The sequence below is a fragment of the Doryrhamphus excisus genome, linkage group LG21 (genome assembly GCF_037039965.1).
Source record: "Doryrhamphus excisus strain RoL-2023G ecotype Guam linkage group LG21, RoL_Dexc_Guam_v1.1, whole genome shotgun sequence".
Lineage (NCBI taxonomy): Eukaryota > Metazoa > Chordata > Actinopteri > Syngnathiformes > Syngnathidae > Doryrhamphus > Doryrhamphus excisus.
In genome coordinates, this window is record NC_136377.1 from 13,579,426 (window position 1) to 13,597,405 (window position 17,980).

The following is a 17,980-nucleotide window of genomic DNA, read 5'->3' on the forward strand; positions in this document are numbered from 1 at the left end:
CTGCAGGCATCCGGTGGACAGTCTTCATGCCAACACACGCAACACACATATACATACTGTATGCTTGCACACACACAAATCAGGCAGGTGTTTTGAAAAAAATGCAAAATAGTTTTACTGCAAAGATCAATATTTCCATGATCAGGTGACTTTAAAGTGACAAAACAGTCAGGGCATGAGGTACCAATAATGACTATCACCGAATGTTATGCTGATACACAAACAGGACTAAAAAAAGGAAAATGGACGCACAAACTTTCTACATGTGTATGCTGGTAGTGTTTTTAGTTTTGGTTTTGGTTTCAGTCCATTCTTACAATGTGTTGGAGTCCTGCGTGTATGTGCTACAGAAACAAGATGGCCGCTGTCTCGTCCTCCGCTTCAGGCCTTGGGAGACGACGCCCACGTCCGCCATCAGAGCCGAGGAAGACACGCACTGGAAGACACAACCGTGTCAAAGGTCAGATCATGTGACCACATGAGTGGATCACAACTGTAATTAAGGATGCAGCCATCTTTTGTTCATCTTTAGAGGTAGTATCAGAGCCATAACAGACACGGGGCAGTGTCTGTGTGAAAGCATACAATGTTGGGATCCTGTCCTGTTGGAAGCAACAGTCTACATCATACTAGAAGGATGTGGTGGCTGCGTGCTGCAATAACATCATCATCCTGCACATGCCCGGACCTGATCATGCAACCACACCACCCACTGATTGAGAGTCGAGTGTCCTTGCCAGTGGGCAAGGCACAGGACAGAAAGAGTAACTGCCTTGCCATATAACAAATCCAGTGCAGTCCAGCATTGGTTAGCAGGAGTCATGACTCGCCATAGAGCCGAGAAGAAGTCGGAGCTTGAAAACCCCCTTCCGTTAATTGGGAACACTTGGCCTTCCGGATGAAATACGTGAACAAGTGGATAAGATGAGAGCAGCGTGTTCGATAGAGATGGGGAACGAGACTCCAAACTGGAACTATTAAAGGGACTACTATGCAGCAAGTTCCTCCAGTTGCTTAGAGGGTGCCAACATTTAAATGTACTGCAAGCATTCTATCCTGTCCTCTTCCTGCTTTAAGTAGGTACTCTAGTAGGAGCTACAGATATGTACATGTGTACTAGGCAGCCGTGATTTATTAATTACGTTCTTTCTGCGTGAATGACAGTTCTATGCAGGTAGTCCACGAAGGGCTGCCAGGTCCTACTGAAGGAGTCGCTAGTGTTTTTCTACTTTAATGTGAGTAATAACTTCCTTAAGCCAACTATTATGGGGGGACGAGTGTTTTCATTTGAGGAGAATAAGACGTCTCGACAGCAGTTACAAAGGCTAGTATCCGTCGTTTTGCCATGGGGAGACCTGGGGCAGCACGGGAAGGAGAGCCGAAGAGAGCGATACACGGTTGAGGAGGAATAACTGTGTCGAGCACCACAAAAACCTGGTGCCGGGACATGACCAGAACAACAGCTGCTAACTGTGTGGTTAGCAGGTGATTGATTGCTCTACTGCAGCTGTCAGATATGTTAGGGTAGATTTTTGCTAGTGGAGAGGTTGTATAATGTACTCGATGGAGGATCTTGAATTGTACCAGCCTATGTCTCACGTAGATGGAGGATGAGTGTGTCAACTTGAGAATTTCGTCTCTCTGGCTGTCTGTTATCGTCACTCCAATCTCCTCCTCCCATTTGTGTTGCAACGGGGTGAGCAAGTCGGGGTTATGGGTACTGATGATGTTTTTAATTGTGGAAATAGAGCGCCTCCCAACAGGGTCAAGGTTGAGCAGCGTGTCAATCAGGGACTTGCGCAGAGAGTTCGGGAAGTGGCTTGGACTAAGTGTCACGATCGGGCTTCACCCCCTTGTGACAGCTCTCTTAGTTTTCCTCTTTGCCTCTGTTCCGGTGTCCATGCCCTTAATTTGTAACTACTTCCTTTGTTGTTCCCTTCCAGTTTCCTTTTCACGCACCTGCCTCTAATTTCTTAATCCTTCATTGTGTTTGGTAGTTGTTGTGTCCTGCTGCTGCCATTAAAGTCCATGTTTTATCTGCACTTTTGGTCCTGCTCTCTGCATCCTGGCAAGTTTGGTAAAGTGTGTAAACATACTGTCTTCATACAGGTCCCTAACATATAACAGACCCTTCATTGAGATGGCAATAAGAGGTGATTATTGGCTATTGGGGCAAGAGTTGAACAGGGTTGTTGGGTTGTCAGAGACATTGTGAATCTTAAGGGGGGGGGGGTTGTGCGGTCAGAAGGGACTGTAAGGAATACCTAGAAGATCGTCGTTCCATTTGAGCCCAGGATGGGCCTGCAATCCAATGAGTGAGCTTGTAAATTGTAATTATGACAAATACAGACATCTGTTTTTCCAAACCACAACTGGCAACATGATAGCTGCTGCTGTTCTTAATCTTTGCGGTTGACAAAGCAAACATGGAATATGGCATAGTGTTACACCCCCACTAAAGACACTAGCAATGAATTCTGCTCATTGTGGTTTGATCCCGTAAGCTTCTCTTTCTTAAAAGATGTTTACTTTGCAGTCGTGTTCATGCAGAACCTTCATGCATTGTTAAGTGTGGCTTTGTAGCCTTCAATAAAAGAATGAATAAAAGCTCAATGCCTGCAGTATTCTATTTCTTACTGCAAAGCGAGACCTGCTGCTGCTGGACTTGCAATGAGAGATCTTGATTTGATATGAGGCAATCATTCCTGAGGTTTAAAAGAAGTGAGATTAGATAACAATGCCATTGCTTCAAGCAAGTTGATAAGTTTGAGACACAAAAGTGAGGCGTAAAATTGCAGGGTTGGTTCAGTGAAAGGTAAAAAGGGAGGGTCAAAGGTTAGGAAGCAGGTGCAGAATGGAGGGGCAAAGATTAGAACACCCGCTCAGGTCTTACAAACCTATCATCTACAGTTGCCACGGTTACTCTGTGTCATCACCAAGCAGCTTGCCGCTCTCCAGGTCGGTGGACAAGGAGGTGCCCGAGGAGGAGGTGGAGCCACGCCGCTGAAACTGGCGGGACTGCACCCCATAAAAGAAACAAAAGGCCTGACAGCCAGCAGCATGCAGAGACACACAAACATGGAGAAGCATGCGGTTAATTCCAGCACTTCCTGTCGTTGCGGCGCCCGGCTGTCACCACCATATATCGCCTCCAGCTCACCTCCTCAATGTCGGCATTCCGGCGAGCCTTGTAGATGAACTCGCCGATGGCTACAAACACAGAGAGGACCAGGCCGGCGGCCAGCACAATGAAGATGCCGCCGATGTTCTCCACACCCAAAGCGTTGGCCTCCTTGTTGTCCTCCTCGGGGCAGCCGTTGCCTCGCCACCACTTTTCCTTCATCATGTGCAGCTTTCCTTCCTCCTGTAGCTGCAGGATGGCGATGGTCACCTTGTCTCTGTATGGAGAACCTGGACCGGCAGAGCAACACAACATGTCTCGGGACACAGCTCTTCATCAATGAGTCCATCGATCAAATCAATCCAAGGCTATTAAGTTTAGGCTGGAGCAGAAACTGCTAATTGAAGAACTTTTGTTGCTCCTCCTCACCGATGGGTGTTCCCACTCCATAGCCCTTAGAGTCAATGAGGCCCCCTATCTGTGTGAGGTTACAGTTCCTCTGGCTGATGTACTCGATGCTGGTGGACTCCATCAACATGGCGTAGTCGGTGGTGAGGACACGAGTGATGCCCTCCCGGTTGTTCTTCACCAGCGCTGTGTTCTTCCTGCTGCTCATGAAGGCCCACATCTTCTCGTAGGTGGAGATCTTGGATTTCTGTCCCACACACACATAAACAGATAAAAACACAAGGCGAGTGTGTGCGTGTGTGTGTTTAAACTCAAAATGGGGCAGCTGTGCTCTAAATCTCATCCAGCTGATTCAATTTGTTCGAGCCATCAAACACAGGCCGCGTCTTCTTATCCAGGCGCTCGTAATCACAGGCTGCAATCTGCCAGGATAAAGCCCAGCAGGGGTCACCCCTGTTGGGTGCCGAGGGGTGGTACCAGTGGAAGGATGCAAGATAAGACAGCAAATAAAATGACATCAGACAAGACCTTGTGGCGCAACGGTAGCGCGTCTGACTCCAGATCAGAAGGTTGCGTGTTCAAATCACGTCGGGGTCATTTGTTTATTCAATTTGGAAGTGTAAAGAGTTTTTATACTGGACTGCATTTCCGACAGAAAGTGAATGTAACAGAATGGACAGATGGACAGAACCCACCTTGAAGAAGGTCATGGTGGATCCATCCCTCACTGCGCCGTATTCGATCCTGGTTTGCTTGGCCAGGTCGTCGGCCGAGTCAATGGGTGCGTCCATCCTCTCCACGGTCAGGAAGGCGGCCAAGTTGGCCGTGTAGGAGGAGATGATGATCAAGGTGAAGAACCACCAGATGCCCCCGACGATACGCGTGGACAGAGCCTTGGGCATCAGTTCGGAACCTGACACAAGACAACGTGGTGTAATGTCAATTGTGGTCATAGTGGTCACGTGGTCTTCTTACCATGACTGTGTAGATCACAAGACACCAAAACACTACTACGCTACACCACTTCAAACATCAGAGACACTTTCATGCTATCAACTTTGACATTTAACATTTAACTACAGCACCTATTATCATAAATTTATAGAATGCAGCCATAAAAAATAAAAATAAAACCCAATTGATGCCTTAATTGTCCTGCAAGGTTGGAATTCATAGCACTGTGACACAAAAATATCACTTTTTCTAAATGAACAAATTAGCTTACACTGGACAATGTCGGCCATCTTGTGGAAGCAAGCAAGCTAGCATGAGCAGCTAATTGTTATCAAATCTCATAGCTCCATTTTTAAGCTCTTGTTACCTACTTAACAATAATCACACTCAACAGAAAACACTTGGACACATCTTGTAAAACAGTTTGAGCTAGCTTCAATCAAATTGAAACCATAAATAATAAGCAAAAACAACTAGAAGAATGTAGCTTCCTCTTTTAAATGACTGTTGTTGTAACCAAAGGCTGACAGCGACGCCATGTTTATTAGTTAGTGGTTTATTTTCCTCCTGTGTCATACTGAATGCTTGATAATAATAATAATAATAATAATAATAATAATAATACCTTGACGCATGAGAGCACCAACACCAAACCAGAAGCTGTTGAGCAAAGTAAAATTGTTTTGGATCAGAGTAGAAGATGGGTTGCATGGATGTGGGTTGTACCACTCATATGGAGTAAACCTGCAGTTCCAAAAGGAAAAGATGCGGTTAAAACACAGAGCTCCATTCTATGGTGTTGTGCATCTACGCCGCTCCACGCTGTTACCTGGCGATGACAAAGAGTACACAGCTGACCCCCGTGCAGGCCAGCAGGACGTACATCCAGATGTCAGCAGAGAGCGGATTAAGGAAAGAGAACACACCCGGGTTGGTGCCGTTGGGTTTGCGGTACAGGATGCTGATGCCCAATGTCATGAAGGGCTTGGAGAAGTCGATGACCTTCTCTCGAACGTAGGTGATGGTCAAGGGTGCCACCGCCAGGTCAGCCACCTGGAGGAGGACAGAGGGATGGAGGTTGATGGAAGTGGAAGACTTCATCCAGGGGAGTCCAAAGTGCAGACCAAGGCAGTTTTTTTAACAAGAAAATAAAAGATTAAAGATTAAAAAATACTTTATTATTTTTTTTTATGGGAATAACCATCATTAACCATTAAAATGTATTATATATTATAATATTCAGAAAAAAAACAGTCATATTCTAATGAGAATTTTTTTTTAATTTTAACCTCGGAATGTATATAATAATATACTGGATAATATAATATATATATATATATAATATAAATAATTTTTAAGTTGTACTATTATGAGAAACAAACAAAAATATGTACTTTTTGGAATACTAGGTTGCAGAAATAATGTTATAATGTTAATGTTGTTAATGTTAATAAAGTCAGACAGAACAGAACAGTCATATTCTAATGAGAATTTCTTTTTAATTTTAACCTCGGAATGTATATAATAATATACTGGATAATATTATATATATACTATAATATAAATAATAATGATTTTTTTAAGTTGTACTATTATGAGAAACAAACAAAAAAATATGTACTTTTTGGAATACTAGGTTGCAGAAATAATGTTATAATGTTACAAGAATAAAGTCAGAATTATGAGAATTGTGTTTTATTTTAACGAGAAAAAACTCACAACTTCATGAGAATAAACTCAGAATATTATCAGATGCTGGAGCCTATCCCAGCTGTCTTTGGGTCTCATCTCCTGGCTGTGTGGCCTACATGCTAACCACTCGCACACCGTGCAGCCAAAAGAAACCAAAGTTGTAATTTCCGTTAAATTATTCTGAGGAAAAAGTATAATATATCAAATATATATAACATATATATATATACATATATATTATATCAAAGTTCCCCCTGCATCATTTCCTTTTTCAGTGTGTGCCCGATGATGGAAAAAGTGTGTACACCCCTGCCTTAATCCCACCTTGTCCAGGATTTGTGGCTTTCCTTGTGGATTAAGATGAACACAATGACAATAACAACATCGCTAAAATGGTCGACTCACGTGATCAATGAGCTCGCGGACCATGCCGTTCCACTCTCCTTTGTCGTTTTGAGCGCCATACTTGCCATCGGCCACCAGGCGGACTTCGTAGGTGAAGCCCAGGATATTGGAGAGCTCTTTGAGGAGGTCCAGGCAGTATCCCTCAAAGCGATCATTGCCAGATAGCTCCTTGTCTGACTTCTTGTACATCACGTACGGATTCTCCTAGACGGGAAAAAAACAGCGTCATTTTTTTAGGCTTTGTCACGCTTTGTAACACATCTCTTCATTAATATTGTGTTATATTAATGTATATGATGTGTACATTATCTTTAAAACCAATGCACACTTACATGGTGCACATCAAGATGGGAATGCTAAATGTGTATCTTGAGGACTTCAAGAGGTTTGCCACCAGCTGCTTATAATTCTCTGCCTTGTAGCTTCCAAGAAACTCTGACACTCTACTTTTTCTTTATTAGTCACCTAAACCAAGAGAAATTTTGCTTGCAGCCCCTTGTTATGTAAATTAAATGAAACTGCCACAGGTAGATTGTAGACCGGCAGCACTGTTTCATCACTGTTATTATTTCATGTTCTTTTTTTTTTTTTTTTTATTCCATTATTCCATGTTCTAATACGGCTACATACGAGTATATAAAAACGAATGGTTCCCTGGCCACACTTTTGACATCCCTGTTCTAGAGTGTCTGCAGGCGTACCTAATGAAATGTCTCTGGGGATGAAAATAAAGTCTATTCATAATTTGTCGTGTCCTCTCTTTCACCCTCCTCACCAGGATGGTGGTGACAATCAGCGTCCTGTTGGCGAGGGAGTCGGTCACATTGTTGTTCTTCTCCCGCGTGGACTTCTCAATGAGGTTCATGCCTTTGTAGGAATTCCACACGGCAATCTATAAGGTGCAAAAGTGGCTTTAAATATACCAGAACACATTGCACGGGGAAGGTAATATCACAGTTCACTGGGAAGTGGATGGCGGAGAGGGAAAGGGAAGTGTCAATCATGTCCCTGCAGGGAACGGAGCGGGGGGCGGGGTCACGTGAGGTCATTGAATGAGTGGACAATGGCAGCAGGCGACATAATCCACACTCTTGTGTCACACTGGCTCAGACGTCTGACAGCTGCTGGACCCTCAAATCCCCTCCCTGTTAAAGAGCAACCATGTCACATTGTTAAGAACAGGAAACAAGCGCACTTGACAGTCCATAAAGCACAATCAACCATTCACACTCACCCCCGCGAAATGATGAATGAATGAATGAATGGGTGAGTTTGGTGTGAAAAACTCTGTAATCTCTGACCTCACGCACCTAAGTACCGTACTTACAAACTAGTGCCGAACCCCACTTGCTAATTTTGTGTGTACAGGAGTTGATAAAAAATGAATAAGGTATTTGAAAAGTGGTCAGGAGCTACTGGCTGGAGGTTTCCCTTGACTCCCTTGAGACCGACTCACCGATCCCTTAGGGTATGATCGAACCCAGGTGAAGAACCACTGGTGTAAGGAATATTTAAATGTATTTATTTAAACCTGGATTGTGTCACAAGTGAACAATGGCAACTGAAGAGAGAAGGGGAGGGTTATGGAGTTAAATCTCTTCTAATGAGGAGGTGAGGAAGGCAGGTTCTGTCATTGTCACTGAGCAAAGGACACTGATCCTTTCCATCGGGGTCAACCAGCATCATCTCAGAAGAGCCGTTTTGGTGGCAAATTACTATCTCTGTCCTGCTCCATTGAAAGACAGCAGATCATTCGTCCTCCACGTCATGCTGTATTGTCTTGCTGTATTTTCTTATTTTTCCTATCGGTCCTGGCGTGCCTTGGTTGTTCTATTTTTTTGCAAAGCTGCTGGAAATGGTTATTTTTCACCATGAGCTGGTGGTCTTGAAATGGAACCTCCAAGAAAAGCGGGGACATGCTGTTCTACAGGAGGTCCACTTCTGTTTGACTCATATAAAACCATTGGACCGAGAGAAGTACTCACCAGAACATGTGCAAATAAAATGTTACCTTTGAAAGGCTCCAAAGTAGGCTAAGACTGATGAAAACAAGACAAAAAAAAAAATCATCCACTCTTAAAAGCAAAAATGTTCTGTCAAGAGGCCTTCACATCTTCCCGAGCGGCCCAACAACTAAACAGCACAGCAGCAGACGACTGATAATTCATTTTTCATGAGCACAGTCTTTTATGTGGTGTTTGCTATGGAGGAGGTATTTCCTCTGAGGCTAAAAACACACTAAAGTGGAATCAAAATGAAAGAATACATCACCTTCAAAGCTGCTGTCAGCCTCTGACAGGCCAGTCAATCAATAGAAACGTCAAACAAACAAAAACTGACTGCTAGCCCATCATATTAAATATGATTGTCACCATAGTACACTATAAAGTATGCTTTACAGCTTCCATTCCACTGGGAAAGCTTTCAACCAGACTGTGGACTGTGTCTGTGACAATTTGTGAAACGTCAGAGGTCCTTGATGTTGGACTCTTCCACACCAAACTCATCCAACCTAGGTCTGAAACCAGGCTTTCCCAAAGCACAGAAGCACAGAATGATTCAAAATGTCTTCCAAAGATGAAGTGCTGAGATTCAGGGACAACTAAGGACTCGCGTAACCTCTCTTTGTCCCCACATTTAGTCCTGGGGTAAAACAAAGTGGCTATTATTAGATATTACATTCATTTCCTTTGTCGTTCTGATAGTTCAGATATATTGACCTACATGGGGATTGCCTTCAGCATATTGACTGTATAAAATGTAACAAGTGTCCCCTCTCCTTCAATTTGTGTAATGTATGCGGCCCTCAGTGGAAAAAGTTTGGTCACCCCAGCTTTAGTACATATAGGGCTCACATTTTGTGGCGCAGTGCAAGGTGTGTGGCGCACCCGCGCAGTGGTAATTTAGTCCAGCACACCACTGTGCACAGCCAATTTGGTAATTTGGTAGCCTGAGCGACCAGAGGAGGTGTCCACATTACAAAACAATGCGCCAAAGGTGTTCTGAAAGCTCGCCAACTCCAACCCAGTCTATTCTTGGCGCAGGTGAAGCGCACCCTGCGCAGTGGGAAATTGGCTGACGGTATTTCGATATAACCATCAACCACTATTTAATGTAACCGTCTGAACCAGGATGTACATTTTTGTATGAATTGTCCCACCACATCTAATGTCAGATCAGATGATAAAAGTTTTATTTGAAAGAACGAGACATTATTTTGCCCCCCCGCCCCCCTCTTTCTCTAGCGCAGAGCCGGTCCTAAACTTTATTCTTAACGTGATCTGAAAAGATGGAGTACATGCATACATTCCCTCTTTGCTATTTGTGCTGGTGGGAGGGATGGAGGTGTGGGTGCGCCATGGTGCGCCGCACTATAAAATCAGAGCCCACAGTGTGTAATGTAAAAGTATGTGAGTCAGAGGAGGAACAAGGAGGAGGAGCAACAAGGTTAGGAGAGGCTTTTAGAGCAAAGTGGAAGCAAACCTTGATCCACCTCTTGGTGAGGCGACTTCCAGCCTCCATGACACCCTGAGTGACAGTGAGATTATCCATGACTGAACATTGTAACATGACATGGCGACATGGAGCAAAGAATCCTGGGAGTGCAGTTCCTCACCCTGGCGGCGCCGTCCTCCTTGAGGCTGATGATGTCCAAGTTAAAGTCTCTCCTCAGACCATCTGACTTGTTGAGAACAATGTGACCTGTCAGTCCTTCCCACTTGGCCTGCAGGAGTGTCACAATATTAGGAACAGCTTTCGGTATGATGTGTCTCAGTGTGATGCAGGATTGTTCAACCTTGCATCTGAAACGTATGAGGAATTCTGACTAAAAGTCTGCAAACGCCAGAAACAAAATGTGGGTAAGGACAAAAATATTAAGAGTTATCAAAAGTTCATGCGATTTTGTGGTTCATAGATTCCACCTTGAGTAGTGTGTACATATGCAAGTCCACCTCATGTCCAATGCCCTTTCCACGCCTCCACCCCACCAGGGAAAGTCAATACAAAGTAACTCATGAATGTGGCGTCCATATGAGACACACAGTGGTGTGCAAAAGTGTTTGCCCCCTTCCTCATTTCTTATTTTTTGTCACACTTAAATGACTCAGATCATCAAAAAATTCAAATACTGGTGAATGACAACAGAAAATATTTTTTTTAAATTGGACTTTTTATCCTTAAGGGAGAAAAAAAATCTACAGAAAAGGTTAAATTGAGATCTATCACTCTGGAAAAGGTTCTAAATCCATTTCTAAAGCTTTGGGACTCCAGCCAACCACAGTGAAAGCCGTTATCTGCAAATGGGGACAACACAGAATAGTGGTGGACCTTCCCAGGAGTGGCCGGCCAACCAAAATGACCTCAAGAGCGCAGGGACGACTCATCCAAGGTCACAAAAGACCCCACAACAACATCCAAAGAACTGCAGGCCTCACTTGCCTCAGTTAAGGTCAGTGTTCATGACTCCACCATAAAAAAGACACTGTTGTTGATGTCAAGGTGAAAACAACTTGGGTTCCCCAGCAGGACAATGATCCTAAACACACCAGCATGTCCACCAAAAGACCAGACAAAAACAAAAACATGTGAAATCCGAGGCAATTTTTCCACATAATAATGTAATAATAATGTAAACCCAACTAATCTGCTCCAGACACCCAAATACATGAACAAATAATATATTTTATAGACCATAAATATGCAGAAAACAATGTAAAATAATTATAAATGAGGAAGGCATGGAGCTTATTACTGATGCAGATTTACCGTACACCCAAAATTTTATTCAATAATGTTCCTCCACTGTCTTTATTAAAGTACTGCCACTTTGTTTGGCCCCTTGGCGTGTTATCTTGATGTCACAATTAATAAAAAGTGCATGGTGTCATTCATAAAAAATGTTTTGCGGAACACTACTATACAGCACAAACGTAAAATATTGGATGAAAACCCAGACAAGACGCTGAGACGAGTAAGAAACCAAAAAAAATTTCGCAAATTTGACCAGATTTTGGCTGTATATACATTTGGGTAGAAATGTCTGTGTATGCTTGGTAGCTGTGACTCCATCAGGGCTAGCGAGGTTCTGAGAAACCGTTGGGTCAGGAGTTCATTTCAGACACTAAGAAAAAAAATGTCAGATGTTTTTGATCCAAATGTTTCCTGGCATCAAAAACCATCAAGAGATGGAGAGGAGCATCAAAAGGTCAGGCCATTGCGGCCTGAGGAGGAGGAGGCTCTGAAGGCCTGAAGATGAAAATATGAGCGATGGGACTGAACGATAATCTCTTCACCGCCGATCAAAACCGTCTTGGATCAAATGCCTCATCCGCTCTGACACCAAACACTTCACAAGCTGAGGAAGCTCATAACCGCGTTGACGGTGTGTGCAGATCCTGTTAGCCGTTCAAATAAAAACACTTCAACATGATGACAGTCGACACTGACCTCTTTGAAGAGGTTCATGAAGCGCGGTCCAAAGCGCCACGGTTTATGGCGGTGACACTGCAGGGAGCTGACCGTCATCTGAGTGGCGCGCTGCGATGCCACGGAAACCATGAACACGGCGTCATACATCAGGGCAGCGTCCGTCTGTGAAGGAAGAACATTGCCATTAGAAAGCTGAGCTAAAGCAAAGAGTGAAGGCTGAATGTTTTGCTCAAACGTCCATTAAAGACAGTGTTTACTGCATATATCCCCCCCCCCCCGTGTATAAACACATTATAATGGGACACATCTGTGGATGTAGTTTGCCGTTCCATCTCTTATCATACCTCATACACACCTGGTCTGACAGGGAGTAAGAAGATGTAGCAGGAGGCATCAATTATACCAAATTTGGGACTTTATTTCACCAGAATTCAGACCCCTCCAGAGGCAGCAGCTGTACCATTACACCACCACGGACTGCCAGGTGAGTATCCTTCCTCAGCCTGACTTGGTGCATCTTTTGCATCCAATGTGGTGGGAGACAAATTGTTTTGATACGTGATTCTTAGTGCAAAGTAACAAATTAACAGATTTTCTTTGTTAAAAGGCAGCAGCTGTACCATTACACCGCCAGGGACTGAGAGGTGAATAGGTGGAGCATGGTGTCAGATTACTCGTCTCTTTTCTTCCTCTGTTCTACGCCTTAAAGCAGGGATGTACATCCTTTGCCCTTTCCCCTTGGGCAAAATGGCTGTAGTGCGCCATGGCCAATTATGCAAATGAGGCAAATAGGAATGTGCTGACTCTGATCCACAGACTATGCTTTTGTTTCAAGTGCGCCCTCATCCTGTCGGTTGAGTACAGCACAAGGTAGCAAACGTTTTACTGTCATGACGCCATCCATCAGGCCGCTGTCCTGTTTGGGTCCCTGCAGTCTCTCCATGGCCCACTTGTCCATGGTGGACGCCACCCAGGGGTTGTCGATGTTGAGCAGTCTGAATCCTGTCATGTTGACCCCACTGTAGCGATACGGCTCCAAGTCCAAGGCAAACAAATCCTACATCAGGTTAGACAGCAGCAACATTTACGTTAGAAATATCATTACAACATATCATAGCAATCTCTTGTTTAGGAATGCAACATCGTACCAGTGTGGTGAAGAAGAAGTGGTAGTACTCCGTCATCATTCCCATGGAGGAAAGCTGCCAAATGGCAAAAATACAAATGAATAAAAACCCAAACCACAATAAAAACACACATATTTACAGATATTTTGAAATATTTTTTTTAAAGGGAATGTACATCATGAAAAAAAGTCCAAAATCATAATGTGCCATGCATATTAAACAAGCTACGGTGACATTGTTATTATTATGACTAACATTGTTACACCGAAGAACTACTTTACTGGCATAGTGACACCTCGCCACACTACATGGGCTAGCTACTAGCTGGCTGCCGTTGTCACAATCTCTGGCATTTTTAAAGCACTTTATCTAAAATCGCCCGCATTATTTCCTCATCCATCATGAGTGCACTCGAATGCACCGTAGTGGCCTCCAAACTTGCAGTGAGGAGAACAAACGTGAAGAAACGATGATAAGTTGATATTGGTTCTACCGTATTTGACCGGCGCTATGGGCTGCATGTTCATCCTCACGCTGACATGCTGAAATACGTCTCCTGGTGAAGTTGCATCATGTACATCATTCATATTGTAAGATATAGATTCAAATTGTTCATCCTGAGGGCACGGACCTGCTTGAGGAGCTCAGAGGCCATTTGGTAGGAGCAGTCAAAGAGGATGAAGAACTCCTTGTCCTTCTTCAGCTCTTTCAGCAGAGGACGTGCATCCTGGTTGCCGGGCGTCAGCTGGCGGATTTTGATCTTCAGGTTGAGTTTGGCCGGCGCCTTGATCAACTCCTGCATCCGCATCAGGCCTGCGAAAGAAAACAAGAGGATTATTTTTATTGAATGACAATGTCATTTTTTTAATTTGATTTTATCAAAAAAATTGAAAAATAAAGCTAGAGGCTAAAACTGAATGACTAAAAAAATAATGCAAGCCTCTAAAATACAATCAATACAAAATAAATCGAAATCCTAAAATTGAATGACCAAAAAAGCTCGCAAAAAAAGAATATGTTTTAAAATAAATCTAACTGCTAAAACAAAATTTATTAAACAATGAAACTAGCTGCTACAATCTAATAAACACAAAAAATAAGTCAAATAAACTATTAAATAAATTAAGACGCTAAAAAGGAATTAATTACAAAATACATCTCGCTGCTGAAGTAAAATTAATTTAAAAAAATAATGCTAACTGCTAAAATCAAGTAAATTATAAAATAAATCTAGTGGATAAAAATAAATACATAATACAAAATAATATAATAATATAATATACATATACATATATATATGTAATATAATATACATATACATACTTATACTTATACATATAATATAATATACATAATATAATACAAAAATACATAAAAAAATAAAGCTAACTCGTAAAGTCAAATATAGTATTAAATAAATGTTGCTGCTAAAAAGGAATTAATTACAAACAAATCAATTAATTAAAAAAATAAAGCTAACTGCTAAAATCAAGTAAATTATAAAATACATCTAGCTGCTCAAATCGAATCCAATCCAAAGCAAAGCGACCTTATAAAATCAAAAAAAGCTAGCTGCTAAAATGGAATAAATTAAAAAATAAATATAACTGCTAAAATCAAATAAATAAATAAATAAATACAGCTAGCTAGGTAGAGGGGTGGCCAAAGTCCGGAGAGTTCTAAGGTGATACTAATAACACCCATTTGACCCACATTTGACCCCTGCAACCTTTCATTTTTCACTGGTAGATGGTGGACCTACCAGTGCTGTCCTGGTAGACCACCGTCAGCTTCCTCCACTTGAAGAAGGTGACCACGTCCAGGATGGCCCTGGCGATGGCCGTGTACTCGGGATAGAGGTTGATGAAGAACGTGTCCCTGTTGTCCACCGACGGATGCTTCCAGCGCGTCTGGATGTGAGGGACCTCCAGGGCGTTGCAGATGGACTGGACCGCGCTGACCGAGGAGCTGTGGGAGGGTCCGAATACGGCCACCACCCCCAGAGCCAGCTGGTCGCACACTGAGGACACAAAGACGTTGGACGAGAGGCCTCGGTTGTCCCTCAGTCTTCAGCATTCATCTTAACAAAACACTTTGGACCATTGTATGCTTCCAGCTTTGTGGGGACACTTCGGGAAAGACCCATAAAATGTCCTCCTTATGCTGCTTACAGCCACTAGGGGGCATATTTGCACGCTCGCTAATGAAGCCATATCATTTATTTGCGTCCTTCTACCTCTCCGTGACGCCTCGAAGCCATCAAACAAGTTGATCCTCTGGATGTCGTAGGTCAGCGTGACGTTGGGCATCAGCGTCTTGTTGCGGTTGATGTTGTTGACGGCAAACTTAAAGGCGAGCTCATCCATGCTAACCAGCTCCCTCTCGCGCGTCTCGAAGATGCCACCTGGACGGACATAGAATCGATTTTTAGAGTATTAGGTAGTCATAAGTTTACAATAAAAAAAAAACGTAAATTTACACAAAAAGTCCTAATATTACGAGAATGACGTTGTAAATGTACAATAAAAAGTACGGGAATAAGCCGTATATTTACAACAACAAAGTAGTACCGTTACAACTAAAAAGTCGTACATTTGTGAGAACAAAGTCGTAATGTTAAAATAATAGAGCTGTAAATTTACGAAAATTGACTATAATAAAGTCGTAATTTACAATAATAAAATCGTAAATTTACAATTAAAAATTCATAACTTTACGAGAATAAAGTCGTGAATGAAAGAAAAAGTAATAATATTACAAGAATAAAGTTGTAAATTTAGGAGATAAAGTTGTAAATTTACAGGAAAAACACCATCATTTTATGAGAATATAGTAGTGGGGAAAAAAGACTATATATATATATGTATATATATTTTTTTTTTTTTAAAAAGTCACAAATTAACAAGAGAAAGGTTATATTGTATATTTACAAGAAGGTTGTGATATTACAAGAATAAAGTCATAAATTCAAGAGAAAAAAATTGGAAAATTACAAGAAAAAAGTTGTAATATTACAAGAGTTTAAAAAGCCATAAAATTATGAGACTAAACTTGTAAATTTATGAGGAAAATAAATAAAGGCGTACATTTATGATTTAAAAAATCTGAAATTCAGAATATTACAAAATCTTTTAAAAGCCGTAATATTACGACAAGAAAGAATAAAGTCCTAAATTTATGAGACAAAAGTCAAAAATCTACGAGAATAAAGCCATAAAATTATGAGGAAAAAAATCAGAAATTTAGGATAATAAAATATTGAATTTAGTGAAATTAAGTCTTACACTTACAAGAAAAAAAAGATGTTAATTATGAGAAAAAAGTTGTACATTTATGAAAATAGATACACAGGAAAAAAGTCATAAATAAATCAATTTATGTCAAAAAACGTTTAATATCATGGGAATAAAGTCATGAAAAACAAAGTAAAGTCATGAATAAATTTATAAATATGTAAAAAAAAAAGTAATACAGTTACGGGAAAAAAGTTGTAATACTACGAGAATAAAGTCATAAATTTACATTAAAAAGTCATAAATATACAAGAAAAAACATGAGAATATGAGAATAAAGCAGCAAATTTCCAAAAGTAAAGTGTTGTCGGTTACAACTATGGGATATTAGAAATATAATATTAAAAACTGTAATCAACAGTAGACTATATTAAATAAATAAATAAATAATAATAAATAAAAGCAATACTTGGCAATACATAGACATAAATACATGACCTGAACATGTTTAAGTTCAGTGACAAATAATTCCTAAAAAAAGATGAATATAGTTGTAGTATATGTCTAATATGCTACAGTTATATACGTGTAAATTATGAACAGTCATTACAGAGAAGTTTCTCTCACCTATCCGGAGAACCTGAGCCGAGCCGAGCCACGGCTGGACGAGCAGCACCAACACGAGAACCAGGGGGGTTCTTGAGTCCATGTTGATCCAGCCCAGGTCACCATGACAGTCTGGAAGACTCCTCTCGCCTCCTCCTGAAAGTCACCTCCATTTCCATCACGTCAAGTTGACAAGAAGACACAAAGAACCTTCACCAAGGAGCGCTGAGCGGTCCGAAATGTCAGCAGTCACGTGACGCCAATTTCAGGTCCAACATAATCCCGCTAAAGTATTTGAAATCCCGCAAACTGGCTCCGAATCAACAGCAGCCGTCAGTCACTCTTTCTACATTGAACAGCATGAAGATGAGCGCGACAGCGTTAAGTCACATTGTTTGATGAGTTCACTTCCGAGTGTGCTCTTCAAAATAAGAGACAAACCGGAAACTGCTTCAATGTAGCACGTTTGAGTGCAAATTAACAAAACACATGTAAAATATCTAATTAGGTATTCTGAATAGCTGAGTTATCAAGTTTAAGTTTTAAGTTTTGGGAGAAATAAATACTGTGACACATACAGCTGATTCCAACACATGGAATAGCACCTCAGGGTGTCCACGTTTACATTGAAGCCATCGCTGAGGTCCCACCGTGGGAGGTCCGTCCTTCTTTGGACCGCAAGGATTAAGAAGCAGATGGCCTGGCAGCGATGCTCCGTCAGGATGCAGGCTGGTCCTGATGAGAGCAGAAATAATCTTCAGGTTACAGAGCAGATGCCAGATTATCTTCCAGAGGAGGATCCTGCAAAGACCACACACACACACACACACACACACACACACACACACACGGGCGAGACAGACACATCGTGACGTCAATCACCACCGTGCATTAAAATAACGTATGTCTAACTTGTGACATTTGGAAAAAGTCAAGAGATTTCCAAAAGAGGAAAATAAAAATCTTCCATGACAGTGCTGACATTTTCTTCAACATGAAGTGAA

The 17,980-nt window shown here is 41.8% G+C and overlaps 1 protein-coding gene and 1 non-coding gene across 4 annotated transcripts; one reads left to right on the plus strand and one right to left on the minus strand.

Annotated features, from left to right (window-relative positions):
* Nucleotides 1-124: 124 nt before the first annotated feature.
* On the minus strand, nt 125-17,359 carry grik1a (glutamate receptor, ionotropic, kainate 1a). 3 transcript variants are annotated; one of them, XM_058086531.2, is made up of 18 exons: nt 16,998-17,343; nt 15,374-15,541; nt 14,900-15,157; nt 13,769-13,950; nt 13,159-13,212; nt 12,897-13,067; nt 12,029-12,172; nt 10,197-10,304; nt 10,064-10,108; nt 7,356-7,472; nt 6,581-6,784; nt 5,313-5,536; nt 5,109-5,227; nt 4,225-4,442; nt 3,551-3,776; nt 3,161-3,411; nt 2,898-3,045; nt 127-436 (listed from the first exon to the last, which is right to left on the minus strand). In XM_058086531.2, the coding sequence occupies exons 1-17, from the start codon at nt 17,077-17,079 to the stop codon at nt 2,920-2,922; spliced, it is 2,697 nt and encodes an 898-aa protein (XP_057942514.1). In that variant the 5' UTR covers nt 17,080-17,343; the 3' UTR covers nt 127-436; nt 2,898-2,919. The 3 variants fall into 3 exon arrangements, 2 of the variants coding, with proteins under 2 accessions (XP_057942515.2, XP_057942514.1); XM_058086532.2 differs by lacking the exon at nt 2,898-3,045 and having other exon boundaries at nt 125-436; nt 16,998-17,345; XR_013625212.1 differs by lacking the exons at nt 127-436; nt 2,898-3,045; nt 3,161-3,411; ... (2 more) ...; nt 5,109-5,227; nt 5,313-5,536 and having other exon boundaries at nt 6,636-6,784; nt 10,074-10,108; nt 16,998-17,359.
* Nucleotides 4,055-4,126, plus strand: trnaw-cca (transfer RNA tryptophan (anticodon CCA)). The gene has a single exon. It is a non-coding gene; the product is annotated as a tRNA-Trp (tRNA).
* Nucleotides 17,360-17,980: the final 621 nt, after the last annotated feature.

Bases quoted from the DNA above. Each gene is read 5' to 3' on its own strand.
- grik1a (XM_058086531.2), bottom strand. From the start codon at position 17,079: ATGGACTCAAGAACCCCCCTGGTTCTCGTGTTGGTGCTGCTCGTCCAG. The intron at 15,158-15,373 runs GTAGAAGGACGC...TTGTGTCCTCAG, and splicing joins CTTCGAGGCGTCACGGAGAG to TGTGCGACCAGCTGGCTCTG. The intron at 10,305-12,028 runs GTCAGTGTCGAC...ACACTCCTGCAG, and splicing joins TCATGAACCTCTTCAAAGAG to GCCAAGTGGGAAGGACTGAC.